The sequence below is a fragment of the Pseudorca crassidens genome, chromosome 8 (assembly GCF_039906515.1).
Source record: "Pseudorca crassidens isolate mPseCra1 chromosome 8, mPseCra1.hap1, whole genome shotgun sequence".
In the NCBI taxonomy this organism is placed as follows: Eukaryota; Metazoa; Chordata; class Mammalia; order Artiodactyla; family Delphinidae; genus Pseudorca; species Pseudorca crassidens.
This window is the reverse complement of record NC_090303.1, coordinates 73,711,602-73,728,565: the sequence shown is the minus strand read 5'-3', so window position 1 is coordinate 73,728,565 and position 16,964 is coordinate 73,711,602. Positions and strand designations below refer to the sequence as shown.

At 33.5% G+C, this 16,964-nt stretch overlaps 1 protein-coding gene across 3 annotated transcripts in view; it reads left to right on the top strand.

Moving 5' to 3' along the window:
• The window catches only part of TFEC (transcription factor EC), a 155,931-nt gene extending 140,230 nt beyond the window's left edge, over nucleotides 1-15,701 (top strand). For all 3 annotated transcript variants that reach the window (XM_067746793.1, XM_067746794.1, XM_067746792.1), the window contains 4 exons: nucleotides 362-418; nucleotides 3,965-4,040; nucleotides 9,875-10,022; nucleotides 10,906-15,701. In XM_067746793.1, coding sequence (XP_067602894.1) covers nucleotides 362-418; nucleotides 3,965-4,040; nucleotides 9,875-10,022; nucleotides 10,906-11,286 — 662 coding nt within the window. In that variant the 3' untranslated portion in view covers nucleotides 11,287-15,701. The remainder of the gene's footprint in view (nucleotides 1-361; nucleotides 419-3,964; nucleotides 4,041-9,874; nucleotides 10,023-10,905) is intronic.
• The last annotated feature ends 1,263 nt before the right edge of the window (nucleotides 15,702-16,964 follow it).

Sequence of the window (16,964 nt, the reverse complement as noted above, 5' to 3'; positions counted from 1 at the left end):
TCTGTGTGCTGTACCCATTTTAATCATCACAGTGATTATCAGGTAAGTATTATATTATATCAGTTTTACAGATAAGAAGCCTGAGACACAGAGAACTTAGGTAACAGTTCACAAGGCTATTAAATGGAGGGCCAGAATACAAATCCAGGTTTTACTGCTCAAAGCCCATAGGTTTTGTCACTGCCTTCTTACTAAAGAGCACTCTGTTCCAAATTTCTGAATATTTGCAAAAAATATGTATATATATTTTACCACTTGGAGCAAGTAATATTGTATTTTCACTAGTATTTCTGAATTATGTTGACTGGAAGGATTGTAAGGTAAAAATAAGGACTGTTTCAATTGTCTTCCTTTCGATCAGAAACTGATACTCGAGCTTTGGCAAAAGAGAGACAAAAAAAGGACAACCACAACCTCAGTGAGTATATTTTCCTTTTTTCGAAACAAAATTAATTAGTGCAAGAGGAAATGCAGAATTTAAAATGTGTGATGTTTTATTGTTGCCCCATAAATATTTTGAGGTCAGATGACCAGAAGTGTACATGCTCACTGGTAGAGCTATGTTGGGAAATTTAAACAATGCGAACTCTCAGAAAAGCTAGACATTTTTATGCAGTTCAGCATCTCAAGTTCTCTCCTTGATCATTCTCTCTCTCTCTCTCTCTCTCTCTCTCTCTCTCTCTCAGGCTGCATGTGAGCATTGAGTTATGTCTGAACTCAGTTGTGACTCATGACTCCAAGGTTTAAAGAGATAAAAGTGACTTTGGAAAATATACACCATTTAAATAGCAAGAAATGTGACTCCAGGTTCTTATCTTTCTGTGTCAATCTGCTCCTCCCTTCCTAATGATAAGGCCTCTTACACCTTCCTGGGGGTCAATTTGACTCTGATAATGGGTCACATGAGATGGGTAAATGCAGTCCAGGGAAGTTGTTGAGGGGCAAGTTGAGTTTTAGAGTGCTTTGTCATGTCTCAAATGCTTAACTGTCTTAAGTGAGCTTGACTAATTGGGTGTGAAGCTTTTTTGTTCTCGGAGCCAAATCAAAAAATGAGAAAAAAATAGAATAGAATAAAATTAAATAAAAACTTTAAAGCCCTGAAACAAACCAGGAATTTCCTTACATGTGGTTAGTTGAAATTGATTCTACATGTACCTGTGAAACCTGCATATATCTGTTCATCAAGCATCTGCCTACGTCACAGAGTAGGTTGACTGTGTGACTGAGGAGAGGGCTGACCTGTGGTTATAACGGTCCTTAGAGTAATTGTGGAGAGGGAAATGATTTGATTCTGATCACTTAGTGGCAGAGCAGATAAGTGTTGGTGCAGTTTATGAGACAAGTAGAACCTGAAAGACAGAGCTAGTTGTTGCCAGAAGGAATTAATGATACATCGAGGAGATAAAGGCTTCTCTCTTAGTTTTAAGCCTGCTAACTATTACCTTCCTTGCTCCTTTCTTCTCTCCTCTATGTTTGCACTTTAAATAACAGGTCACTTAATGTAAAGTATGATAGGTGCCTTATATGACCATTATCAAAGAGTTTTCTAATTTGGATTCTCTTACTTAGGGATCTTCCTTTTTGGAGATATCAATGTTACAAAAAATTAATATCACATTTTAAATATGAATCTAGGATATCCCTTAACATTTGTGAGGATCATGGCTGGAGGACAAATAAAGTCCCACTTACCAGATGTCTAAATACTTAAAAGCTATAACTCAAGCTAGAAATGCTAAATTAAGTATGTTCTATCCTTCCTAAAGATTGGAAGGCCAGGTGTGAAATAACAATTCTCAGATCCTTGGAATTCTGAGTAGGAATGTCAGGGTGGGGCAATGCCAGCCTTTAGCCAGCAGCCCATCTCACTTCTCTGTCTACCCCCTAGAGGCCACTTGCATTTCTATGCTGCAAGTGGCCTCAAACACGAGTGGGAACCCCTCATTCTGTATATTCAAGTTCTATACATATCTCTGCAAACAGTTGCCCCTTGTCTGCATCTTGGGACTAGGGTAAGCACCTTGGTGTCCTGATCCTCCCTCAAGAGGATGGACCTGGGAAGCAGCCTGAACAGGCTCAGGGTGTTTGGGAAGATATTCCTGTTGCAAATTAGCCGGAATATAGTTTAGAAGGGGGATCCCTTTGTCCTGTGGCTGCCTTGCTCAGTGTGGATGGGTGTGGTAAGAAAAGGCAAAGGGGGCTCCTCATCAGTACGGGGTCTGAGAAGAGAGGCCCCTTTTGCTTGGATCTAAGGACAGGAATGAGTGAATATATCAAAAACTTGGTGACGAGTGAAATCACGTGTAGCATGAAATAGTTTAGTAATTTCTTAAAACTTGACTCCTTTACAGACAACTAGTACTGGAGATGAAAACATTGAGGAACGAAACTTCTCATCATAATTAGCCATTAAAAGTTTTACTGGGCACAATCTAAGAAGAGCTGGGTAGGAATTTCTGATATTTTACGTAAGGTGCATCTAAATAATAGATTTTGATAAAACATTATAGGACTAAACCAGTCTCCTATTTTGAGATAAAACTGTGAACATCCTTCCTAGCTGCTCTTCATCTTATATTTAAAAGTCTGTTTTATAATATAGGAGTGAATATGTGTGAACATAGACTTACTAATAAATTCTCACTGTAAAATATAAATGTATTTCTATCAGCATTATCTTTGTTTATTTTCTTTTCAGTTTTTTATATGGTGTCAGTTTTTTGAATCACATGCATAGGAAAACAGGATTGGTAAAGAGGGAAAATAAACTCTCCCAAGAATCAATTATATCCTAATTTCAGAGGAATCCCAATGTATTATTTTTGAAGGTCAAGTTCATTCATGGTAAATTGCTTTGTAGAGTAGGTTCACCAAGACAATTGATATATTTTTGATGACTTTCCTTGTTTCTAGTAGCAGATCTTATTTTTGAAGCACGTATGGTTTAATGTTTTTGACATAGTTTTCTTCTTCTTCATGACATTTTACTTCCTTCGTTTCCCTAAAAAGCTTTAAAAATGTTATCTACTTAAACAATATTATGCATAAGTTGTGGTTCCTGATACTGGAAATATAGAGCACTGGGAATATAGGACTACTCTGTGCTCTGTAAGACTGCTCTTAGGTAAGGGTCAATATAGAAAACTCTACTTATTTGTATATTTGACATTTATTGAACATTTACTAGATGCACAAAATTTCCATAAGCAATGGATGCATAGAAATGCAAACAGAGAAAACAGTCTCTGAATAAAAACCTACATCAGTAGTTCTCAAAGTGTGAGCCCTAGACGAGCAGCGTCGGCATCACCTGGGAACTTGTTAGAAATGCAAATTCTTGGGCCCAACCCAATCCTACTAAAATCAGAATCTCTAGGTGCGGGGTACAAATTTATTTTAACTATCCCTCCAGGTGTGTCTGATGCATGCCAGAGTTTAAGAATCACTGCTCTATGTATTATTGAAAGTTGTTAAATTAGAAAACTATATTTATAGTCTAATCAACGTACATTTATTTAGCACCTTTTACATGCCAAGGCCGCTGGAGATACAAAAGAAATGGTCCCTGCCCTCAAAGAGGTCATAGTCTATTTGGGCACACATACCTACCATGTAGCAAACTTTGTGTTAGCCTTTTAGTGGCATGTATGAGAAAGGAGAGTATATAAATATATATATATATCAGTATGAGTGAATATTATTGCATTTCAAAGAATGATAAAAATGTTGTTTTTGAGAGAAAATGTTTTAAAATAATTGTGAATAATAGACTCACAATTCTAATATTGTTATTTTTACTTTTAGAATAAAATGTGTTTGAATTTTTTATTTTTGAGAAGTACCCTTTTCACTAAATGAAACTTTTTTGCTCATTGTTTTTCAAAGATTGTTAAGAAAGTTTACAGCTGACCAAAAATGAATTATGCTTTAATGAGAATAATCAATAATATTTCTTTTTTAATAGTTGAAAGAAGAAGAAGGTATAATATTAATTACCGAATCAAGGAGCTTGGCACTCTTATTCCAAAGTCTAATGATCCGTGAGTTCACCAATCATTTATTAATAATGTTATGGTTTCAATCCCCCCCCCCAAAAAAATGGGTGGGAGAGAGAGGGGGAGGGGAGAACCAAAGACTAGGAAACTAACCAGCTGTGGTAAAGATAAGGCTACTGCTGGTCTCATTTTTTAATATCTATTCAAGGCTGATAGTTATCAAGCATCAACGTTGTTACTAACACTTGTCCTATTGAGCTATAGGAAATAAGTAAATTATTTCTTCTCAGTATTTAGTGGATTTTTCTGTATGGCACCAATATTTGCAAATTTAGTGGTAGTACCAAATGCTTTCATGATACTGACTGGCATCCTCAATTTATGATTATAGCACTCCTTCCAATTTAAGATTTATGTGTACGTGAAAATTGGAATGTTGAATTTTCAGAGGTTCCAAAATTCTGGCGATATGCAAGCAGAAAAAATAGAATTGTAAAAACAGGCTGATTGATGCCAGTCAATAATCGGTTATTGCAATTAAATTTTCAGCTAGGCTATGGTGTCATACAGTCACAAAGTCAGTTAAACAAGATGTTTGAGGTTGTAAATTTCAAGAAATAGTTGATAAAACAAAATATCAATTTAGCATGTTAAGTGTTTCTCTAAAAACATGAAAACATTGTAGCATTAATAATGACTAGAAAAAAATGTTTTGTTCAGACTGAGAACTGGACTCTCCAGACACTGGCAAAAATCCATTATTCAGAAATGATGATGTTTGATAAAGTGATATTTGTGAAATTTGAAAGTATTCTTTCCCTAAATGTAAATGTGCTAGTTCACTTGGACAATTCATCCATTTATAATAGAAGGGAATGCCATATTTATTCTTATGGGCATAGTAGATAGTGAAGGCATCTCCAGTAGAATGGCAGAAAGAGCACTGGACAGAAAGTCTGAAGAGCTCAATCTTGGTGTAGGTCCTACCATAATTTTTCAAATCTTTTGAAGTCTCTAAGCATGCAACTCTTTCTGTTAGCAGAAGGGAACATCCATTTTCCAGATAAGACTTCTTTTAACACTTAAAATATGAATGCACATTTATTCACCAAACATTTGATGTAAGACCAAGACCTTTTAGTTTGAATGTGTTTCAATATTTCTTTCGTACATAAACTGCACAAAAGTGTATAGTCTATTTCAATTTCTTAAAGATAAAACAAAAACCTACGGGCCAACCACCTAAGTATAGATGGATATTTTTTTAATGTTTGCACTCTAATTTCTTACAGCATATTTTTTAGCAACCTATCTCTACCTACATTTTACTTCAGCTTTTCCAAAGCTTTTAATATACTTTTCCTAAGAACCATAGCTATCTTTATAAATGCTTTTTCTTCTTTTGCATTCGTATTTCATTAGTTAACATACATATAATTTAATTATACTATCACAATAATAAGTACAATGGGCATTCATTTAACAGCCTGTCAGTAAGTACATGTCACCACAAGGATAACAGAAGTACCTGGGTGTCTCAGAAGGTAGCCTAGTGTCTACTTTGTTCTGTCAACAGTCAGTGAGTATCACAAAGGGAATGGAGAACATTAATTACTCCTGAAAGTGATTAGATAAGGTCAGTTAAGAGAGCTTCCCTTGTAACCGGTAGAGCTAACCCACAGTGCCAGGCCCAGGTTATATGCAGAAAACAGATGAGACTCTAAAATTGGACTCTGAAGCCTGACTGAACATCTTTAGATGTCACCATGCCTGTAAAGCACCAACTATATGGCTGGGTTTTTATGAAAATAAAATCAAGTAATATGTATGAGAATATCTTAAAAATTATAAAGCTTGTGTGAGGGATAATTATTACTCTACATTTTTATAGAAGCTTTGGTTGTAAAATGGCTCCTTTCTGGTTCTAATTCATTGTCCAGAACAGGGGATGGAAAACTTTTCCTCTAAAGGGCCAGATAGTAATTATTTCAAGCTTTGTGAGCATAAAGTCTCTCAAAATTATTCAACTCTACCATTGTAGCATGAAAGCAGACATAGACAATATATATATGAAAGAGCATGACTGCATCCAATGAAACTTTATTGACAAAAACAGGTTGCAGGCTATAGTTTGTCTACCCCTGATCTAGAATATGGAAAATCAATTTATCACAGAATCACATCTGAAAGGGACCATAATTGGGAAAGCTTCATTTTAAGTATTCTTAAGGGACTTTCTCTTCTTTGTGGATTTCAGAAAGAGGAATTATTAATTGTTTTAATTCTATTATATGTAGGCACTGAAAACATCAGAGTATTACATATTACACGTTAGAAGGATAGTAATACCACATGAATCCTTTGTTGCTGTTATAAGTACAAAGAGCGCACTGGGTCACAATAGAAAACACATTTCTTATGGCAGATGCATTTGAAAAAGTGGGAAAGCCACAGATTTGCAGATACAGCACTGAACTGAGAGAGGAGACCTAGGACTCATCTTCTAAACACCGCATGCTCTTGGGCAAGTAGCAGGAACTCTGAAGCTTTGGTTATAAAAAGGCTCTGAGGACCTTTCCAGCTCATGGCTAGAATAAACTTACGGTTTGGCTTAGCAAATGAAAGCTAATACCTGAAAGCATTTTGAATTCTATGAAGTTGCCATTTTTGTGTATGAAAAACATTCAGAAATTTGTACTTCTTTCTTCTTTGCTGGGTCAAAATAGTATGGTCAGAAGGGAAAAAATATAGTAAAGAGCTATCGTTGAGGTATATATGTTGAGAAAATGAAATGAAAAGCACACAGTCTCTTAACCGTCAGTGAAAAATAAAACCAAACAAAACTAGCAAATACAAAAAGTGAAGCATTTCTACAGACGTGTGGTAGTGATTTACTTCATATGTGTTTTTAATCATATTTACAAAAAAATCATATTTGTAGATATAAAAATGCCAACAGAGCATGAATTATTCTAGTTGTGCTATCAAATTATTCTTTTCTTTCTACTTTTTTATATATAAAATTAAGGTATTTTTGTATTGATTTTTTTATCTTCTACAGTCAGAACTTTCTCTGGCCTTTGTGTAAGAATGGCAGTTGAGGTAGTAAATGAGACCTAACAAGACTTTCTAAATCAGAAGTTATAAAATGTTGATCAAAGCAAGAAGAATCAGACGTGTCTTGGTGTTTTCTTTCTTTTTTATTTTTTTAATGTTTCTAAGTGAATGGGCACTCCTAAGATGACAACAGATTGTACATTTTCCATAGTTTTGCCTGGCAGCATTCTTACTCCAACTTACATATTTCTGTTACCTGCTTTAGCCCTATATACATTCAAGCTTTTAACTTTCTCAACGATGTAAGTTCTTCAAAGAAAATTATTTTGTAGAAAATGAAAAGCCAGTATCAACATTCACTCCTTAGGTATGTCTTTGTATGTGTTAGTGTTTATAGTATAATGTCATATATAATGTTTTTTAATGCCTAACTGCATGAAATTATCTTGGGAGAGAGGTAAACATCTCTTTAATATATTTGGAAAACTTGAAATATTTTCAGAAGCAACCTCATATATTAAAATGGCTTTAAATAGAGTGAACTTTTAAACATTTAGTGAAATGACATCAAGTAGATATTGTAGCAAAACCCATTGTGTGTTTTCTACCACAACTTTTTTTTTAACATCTTTATTGGAGTATAATTGCTCTACAATGGTGTGTTAGTTTCTGTTTTATAACAAAGTGAATCAGCCATACATATATATATATATCCCCATATCTCCTCCCTCTTGCGTCTCCCTCCCACCCTCGCTATCCCACCCCTCTAGGTGGTCACAAAGCACTGAGCTGATCTCCCTGTGCTATGTGGCTGCTTCCCACTAGCTATCAGTTTTTCATTTGGTAGTGTATATATGTCCATGCCACTCTCTCACTTCGCCCCAGCTTACCCTTCCCCCTCCCCGTGTCCTCAAGTCCATTCTCTATGTCTGCATCTTTATTCCTGTCCTGGCCAAGGTTCTTCAGAACCATTTTTTTTTTTTTAGATTCCATATATATGTGTTAGCATATCGTATTTGTTTTTCTTTTTCTGACTGACTTCATTCTGTATGAGAAAGACCATATTTCAAAAAGAGTCATGTACCACAATGTTCATTGCAGCTCTATTTACAATAGCCAGGACATGGAAGCAACCTAAGTGTCCATCGACAGATGACTGGATAAAGAAGATGTGGGACATATATACAATGGAATATTACTCAGCCATAAAAAGAAATGAAATTGAGTTATTTGTAGTAAGGTGGATGGATCTACCACAACTTTGAAGGTTTATTTTAGATCTAAATAAACAGTACCTTAAACTTCAAAGTTGACTAGGGTTATTGTTTTCATCCTATTCCTTCTGTCCTTCAAGTTTTTCTTCCCATGAGAAGAAATAAAACAAAATTAGGGCCTTTAGGCTCCTGTTGCTGCTTAGAGTTTTAACTCAGGAGTTCACTACACTTTTCAGTGACAGATAACTTCTTGGTTTAATGACAAAAGTAACCTCTTTTCCCCCTACCCTTCCCACCACTAGATAATTCACTGTGCTTGGAAAGATATCAACAGCAGTAGTGGCCCCAGAGAACTGACAAAGCATTTTCAAGCTTGAGACAGACGTGGCAATGGTTTGGTGCTTTTCAGTAGAAGATGGCTTATTCCAGCATTCTCACCTAATAAGCATTTTCACCTGTGGTAGAATAATGTATCTTCCTTTAATTTGTTACAGCTAATGAATTGTCGTCTAACCTGAACTTCCAATGAGGCACATGCCAGTCAGGTTTTTCATAAACTACATTTTCCCATTTCTGAACATTTAATAAATACATATTAAGTTCCATGTATTTCATGTAGATCACGTAAACCAAAAATACATGCAGTGTAATGTCTTTTAAAATTTTCCCTACAAGTTTACTTTCTGTTGTATTAAAAGAAATCTCATGATTCTAAATGGAAAATTCATCCAGATTTTTCAACAGCTCTAAGTTTTAGCAATCAGTTTGGCCCTATTCTCCATACATATTATGAATTGTCAGATAGTAGTAAATATATTGATGTATGTTTTTAGATATTAAACTCAGTAGCCTGTTCTGTAGTTCCAAATTTATCATCTCTCCTGTCTAAAAATAAGTTTTAATAAAATATTTTTTCTATGCTACAGTCTGAAGATTATTGGCAATGTTCAACTGTATTTACTTATTGTACACTTACTTAAAAATAGATAACCAGCTTTTTTAAAAAAATGTTGATGCTTTTTGTGTAGAAAAATTTGCCTAATGATTCTAGAAAGTTTTGCTCTATTGCATAAAGTGATGTTGCCAAACTCCAATTTGTTTCACAATTACTCAGGATCACCATTCAGGAGGGACTTTATTTTTCTTTTCCTAGAAGCATAAAAGCAACCTTATAGAAAGTAGGTTAAAAGATTGGTGCATTTGAAATGATCTTAAAAAATGTAGGCTTAAGTCCTCAGTAATGTACATTTCCTCGTTCATTAATGCAGAAATACCGCACATAGATTTTAATCTCAGAGTTAATAATAAAAGCAATTTTCACTAAAAATATAAAAACTGTAATGGTAGAATCATGATATTGCATTTAGCTCTCCCACAAAAAGTCACTTTATTACTTTCTTTTGACACTTATTTTCATTCTGGGATTAATTTTACTATATAAGGGCTTCTTAACTATTCTATTAAAATTTCTATTCAGAAGCAATAATATCTAAGAGTGAATAATAGTCATGTAAATCATTATTTCATATTAATGTGAAAGATTTTGTAAGTTCTTATGAATTCTGCTGACATGCACAATTGTGAAAAGGTTATCTCTCCTTTCTACAGTGATATGCGCTGGAACAAAGGAACCATTCTAAAAGCATCAGTGGAGTACATCAAGTGGCTACAAAAAGAACAACAGAGAGCTCAAGAATTAGAACACAGACAGAAGAAATTAGAGCAGGCTAACAGGCGCCTTCTACTCCGGATTCAGGTTTTTATAAGAACGTTGCCATGAACCATGTAGCTTACATATGACTTATCCATCATCAGTTTTATTCATTGGTCTCATTTATTTTTTTCTCATTAACAATTATTTTTTCTTCCCAAGGATAATTTTATTGCCTTTTAGAAGTTCATGAATTAGATTGATTCAATTAGGTTTTGATTAGAAATCTAGGATCAAGTTGGCTTTAAAAGTATATAATGAATGACGACAACTAATTGCAAAAATGCAGAAAATAGAATCAATTTTATAAACACACAAATATTATCCCAGTCAAAAAATAATAATAAGCAGAACCTTTGTTTCTCTGGATAATATTGGACATTAAGTTCTCCTCTCCCCCTTTTATTTCTATAGTAACATTACTATGGATTTCATTGCCTTAAGGCATATTATGCCAGTTTATATTGTTACTCCTCATCTGTTCATGTGACACAAAATCTCAGAATATAGGTTTTCATAAGCCTCAAGCTTTTTTCTTTAATATGTGAGCAAGCTTACTGCCAGGTAAAACACTCCTGTTTCCATGAAATGGACCTATAGAGAGAAATTAATCAGGAAGAATGACTGGAAGATTTCCACTATCTCCAAATAGTTGTACTGTAGCCTGAGCCACTATGGGACCATTATATGTCATGTATTCCTTTAACGAACAATCTGAGTAGTTTTTAAAACTCTGAGTATTTTCCTCAGGGTTATTTTTCAGGCATTAGAAATATACCACACTCTGTTATTTGCAAAGAATATTTATAATATGTATTAGTCTTCATTTTGAGTGCTTGTTAATATTTTAAATCTATTTGTGGCTTATTCTATAGAATTGAGTTTACTTTCAAAGTCGTTATTTAATTATTCTTGTTTGAAATTGCAGGAACTAGAAATACAGGCTCGTGCTCATGGTCTGCCAACCCTGGCTTCACTTGGCACAGTTGATTTAGGTGCTCACATCACCAAACAACAGGCCCATCTTGAGCAGAATTCAGTAGACTATTGCCAACAATTGGTTCTGTCTCAGGGGACAAGCCCTGAGCTCTGTGATCAAGCTATGGCCTTCTCTGATCCTTTGTCACACTTCACAGATTTATCATTTAGTGCGGCTTTGAAGGAGGAACAAAGATTGGATGACATGCTACTGGATGACACAATATCTCCATTTGGAACAGATCCTCTGCTATCTGCCACTTCCCCTGCAGTTTCCAAAGAGAGCAGTAGGAGAAGTAGCTTTAGCTCAGATGATGGTGATGACTTATAAGAAATAAACAGGCTCAATTCATCAACTGGGAATCAATTCTATGCTGGTGCTATGCAATGAAGTTCTGTGTTTCATATATTGCTTTGGCTCAATTTTTCTGAAAGGAATATATTGTTCATGAAAAACTGATTGGTTAGAAACAACAGAATTCACAGGAAGAAGAAGCACAGTGTCGAAGGATTATTAAGAGCAAAAAAGACTTTTTTTTCTCTTTGACTACTGAGTCCAAATCTACTTAAATTTTGTTTTCCTGGAAAGAGGCACAACATAAGAAAAAGCTCTCTACTGATATTTTAAAAGTAGTGACTTGGTGGTGTACTATTGGAACTAACAGACTGCAAAGAATAGACCTTCTGAAATATACATTTTCTTACTTCCGTCTCCTTCCTATTCAGCTCTGACAATGTTAATTTTCAAGAATCAAGATCGACAGATCTGGTTGTTCATTGCCTTTTTTCCACTGTCTGGGGGATAGTTGTCTAAAGTTCAAGCCTTATAGGGGAACTAATTAAAAAATAGATTATCTACCACTTATAATTGAAAAGTGAATCTACAATAAACATTAGAATTTTCCACAATAAAATACAGAAAATTTATAAAAACTTAGGATTCTAAAATTAGACTCTAATTCCCTTGGTCAGTTCAATCACACTAACTCTAAAAGCATCTTTGCATATTTATGGAGACATGCTCAGTTCAGAAAAAGAACACATTGAATGCTGTCCTCAAGAATACTGGCTAGAATTGTTATTGCTTCACACAAGCATACCCACCACCCCCCCAAACAGGTACACAATGCAGATAATACATGTTCTTTTTTTCCCCCTTCATTCTTCTGATTTTCTAATCAGCATCTGAAATTACACTCCAAATCCTTTTTACTTTGTCAAGAAGAGATATTGGATAATCAGTTTCAGCAAATAAAATATCGAAAGCCCCCCTACTAGGACAATTTGTTAATTTGTTAAATAAAACTTATCACTGTTTCCAAAATTGGATTTAAATTAATTAGTTGATATAATTTTGCTCCAAATTGATGAAATACTGAAAACTGGATTGCCAACTGACAAAATAATTAGTAAAACAAAAAATCTTTCTTATTACATTCAGCTCTGAGCAGAGGATAAAGTTCTATTCCTGTGAGTACTTAGAGTACCCTACGATCTCTGTTAGCCTTGTTAGCATTTATTATTTATATCTATGGTGCTTCACTCAAATTATTCTCTCTTGAGCTTCTTCAAAGCATTGGGAATTGACTTACCAAGGATATTACTCTGTGCTAGACCTGCATGAATGATCATCTGATCAATGAGTATTTATGGAGGGATACTCAAAACTGCAGTAAGTTCTGTGAAAATATAGAACAGATGAGCAAAATATGGTCTTACTCCTCAGGGAGTTAAAATGACTGCATGAGAAACCACAACAAAAGATAGAAGACATTTAAAATTAAAGCCTACATGGTGCAGCATAAGCTGCAAATACAGGAGGTCAGAAAAACTAAAAATGAAGATTGGAGAATCACAAAAATGTGTGGGCATAGCAGAATTTAACTTCTTTTAAAAAGCATACATTTGGTGGAGGGGAGGCTATACAGGTGAATAATATCAACCAAATGATAAAAGCGAGAATAAGTTGGGGAAGTGTCTTCATGATACATTCATTAGAAAGATCTGACCACCCTAGAAGACGTCTGTTCGGAGTCCTGAAAAATACTGGCAACAAGTTATGAAAGCCTTTGAAAACCAAGATGAAATGATGTAGCAGGAATAGATTTTTTAATTAAGAGGAAGAAGCCTAAAAATTAAAATGCTACTGTATATTACTAATGTGATTGACATGTAATCTTTCATGAATATTAACTTTGGGATAAACTTTTGAAAGGGTGCTTCAGGTATTACATGAAAAATACGTCATCACAAAATTTGAGATTTTAATGCTAATGAAAGTGGAAAATATTAGATCTTTATGGTGTGCTTATTATCTCAGGCTTAGCTTACAATTAGCTCAGAGTTTGGAGAATTAAAATAATTTTCATTTTTTGACATGAAAAAACTCTTGATTTATAGGAATAGTTGTCAAAGCCAGATAAATAAATTCATCTGAAATAGATCACGTGAAAGAGAGCCATAAGATACATTTCCTCAAGAATTTTCAAGGGAACATTATATACTTTATGACAAAATTCCACTTTATTATCCGAGTTGATAAGTTAACATTGCAAATCATAGAGAAGGAATATATCTTGAAGTCAATGGAAAACACATCATTCTAGATAGAGGCTAATTTCTGTTCTCATTTTATACATTATTCTAATTTCTTCATATTCTGAGAAAACTTACACTGAGGATTTCTTCACTCTGTCATCATTTTCCATTCTGCTAAAATACTACTACTCAGCCTTGAAAGCCATTTCTCATAATCTTAGCTAGTGAATGGCTTGACACAGGATGGTAGAGTCTGGATGAAGGAGATCTGGAAAGGGTAATAATATTTGCTACTACTTACAGATTATAATAACTATCAGCGGATTGTAAAACAGGTAATGGATTTTTAAAGACAGAGTGAAGAGTAGTGTTGTGTCACAGTCAACTGAAGTAGATTAAAAAATTAATTTTAGTCATTAGTTCTTAACTTTTAAGGCCTTGATAATCTGTTGAAAGTTACAGACTTTCTCCCTGGAAAAGTACAGAATATATATATATGTGTGTATATATATATATCCCAAAATTTGTATGTGTTAAGAGGTGTGGGGGATCTCCTAAATATCTCCTTGGATCACAGATGAAGAACTCCCACATCAGGTCTGTTGCTCAACTGATAGCATAGTAGCTGTGTATCTATCAAGAGCTAAGTGTACAGTTAATGTCATATGTAATGATGGAGGAGGGAGCCCTAGTTATCTGAATATCATTATCCCAGCCCCAGAAATGATAAGGTTGCATAGGTAAGTGAAAGTGTACCAAACACTAAACTATTCACTAAAGAAGTTGTTCACTTATAAAGTAGCCCCTTTCTAACATCCCCTGTTATATATATGCCTCTGTTATATGCTTATACATTTATGGGTCAGTTTCTCTATGACACATAGATGTTGTAACCATCTGACAATAACATTTAAAAGTTATATAGATATATATAACTTTATATATAGCTATATAACTTTATATATATATATATATATATATATAAGTAGAAATAATGTAAATTCACAGGCAAATTATTTGAATATCTAAGAATCAAGAGTGATCCTTGGGAAAATTGATGCCTACAATATGTTTTCAGAAATGAGACTTACAACAGTAAAAGAGGCATATTGTTTACCAAATAATTTTGTCACAGAAAATATCAGCTACCACTGAACTATTAATACACAATTAACCGAACCTTGTTCATTCAAATAATTATTACATAATTTCTATAATAATAAAAACTTTGTTAAAAATTAAATAAAACAATTTAAAAATTATTGTTAGTTATCTTTTCAAGATAAGGTCCCATGCAATCTTTTTTCTCTAAAATATTGGCTTCCTTTTCGTGGACTCACACTAAACAACCTTTCCAACTCCCAGTTGTCTTGAAATAACAAGGGCCTCTTACGAGTAGATGTAGCTTTTCATATTTTTTTCTTCTTAGTGTCCTTTCTTATTGAATTTTCCCCATAACTGGAGAATATATATACAGATCATATTTTCTCAGTTTACAGATGTGAAGTCAGTGACTATAGCTTTCTAGATGTGGGTACAAGAGCTCTAAATAATAAATAGCCAGATGAGCTGGGGACATTGAGAAACAGCCTTTCTCCTCCTTTTTAAACTCATTCTTTTCCACTCATATGACTGTAAATAAAATAGTTAATAGCTCTTACTTAAAAAAAAAATAGACATAATGAGTTTCTTGATTGGTGTGCTCATTTACCTTCATTGTCAGGGGAGAAGTTAGATTACACAAGGTAAAAAAGAATTTATTTTTTTCTTTGTTTTGATAGATTGAGCCATGCTTGAATTTTCTTATACTTCAAAGTATCATGAAAATATTTTTTGCTGCTCTGGTATCGTGGAATTTTGATATTTAAATAAATGGCATAACTAAATGTTCCAATGTTTTTACAGTATCTCTAGGCTGATATTTATCGACCTTATAATATCTAAGATGTAGATGAAAACTGGAATCAATTAATCTTTTGCTATGTTATCAACACTAGATCAACCATCTGGGTTTCTTGAAAATACCTGAAGGATTGAATTTTGCTTCAGTATTGATAATGGCACAGCCTATATCTGCTACATGGAATTACATCCTTTGCCCTTCTGGTGCCCTGCTTGTTGATAAATACAAGATGTCAATTTGAGTTAGTGTAAGTTACATATACAGAGATTTCATTTCATTTACTTAATAAATACTTAATACATTTAGAGTGTTGCTGATCTAATGCATCTTATGACCTTTCTGTAATCATTATTCATTGTATACACCAATATCTTATCATTTGTATGATTTCTAATTTGTAAACAAAGTATTCAAAATGATAAAAATAGTTTTCTTAAAATTTTTCTGTGCTACATTTGTTTTCTGTGAGAGTCATAGAGAATTTTAGTATACAGGAGATCATCAGAAAATAATTATTTTGATTAAAAAAACCTCCCACTGGATTCAACCAATTTAATGATGAAATACTGCTATCTGCTGCTTTATACATAAAAGGGAACTTTTAATCTTTTTCTTGTAAAGGGATCTGTGTATGTATTTCTACATATCCAAATGATTTCTATTGTGTTTTCTACTGATGAAATCTTCAGTAATATATCTTTTTTCCTACATTTATCCAACATGCTTCAAGAATAAAGTTAAAGACTTTTGTGTTTCCAATTCTACCTCTCCTATTCCTGCACTACCATTTTATTTCAAAAGTTCTGTATTTTCAACTTTGCTTTTGCCACAGAAATAAATTTTATTTGTACATCGTTTAAAGCTGGTGATTATATATAACAAACAAAATAGGAAATATGCAAAATATGCTGAAAGAATTATATGAAATCAGGAAGTTACATATTATATTATTCTTTACTACATGACTACTGAAGTTTAAAAGCTAACTAAATTCAAGGATCCCATCTAAAAGCACTGCAGTTGCTTATGGCATACAAGGCTACAATTAATTCAGCTATTTAATCTTAATAATAACAATGTAGTTAAAAATCTTTGACTTTAATAGCATTTTATATATATGAATAGCTGAAGTAATATTCCTATAATTTTAATCTAACATTGGTTAGATCAAGAAAACATTGTTAGTATAATAAGACTGTAGAATTTGTAACTATTGCTATTTTTCATTTTTAATAACAAAGTAATGTCTTATTTTCTAAGAAAATAGAGAGCACTGGTGTTCTCTAACACATAAATGAATGCTTATACACATACTTTTAAAAAATGTACCAAAATTTTCTTTGCATATGTATAAAATGAAAGCATAGAATCATTAAATGCTTTAACATACTTTTTGTTCTGCCTTTGTGTATAGATTGCACTGGAAAATATAGAATGTGGGTTAATCATCTGAAAGGATACTTAACAGCCATGAGACTTCACAACTGACAACTGCTTACTTCATAGTCCATGCTGAAAACAGTAATCCAGTATTTCCTTATTAATGAAAATAATTGTTACATTTTAAA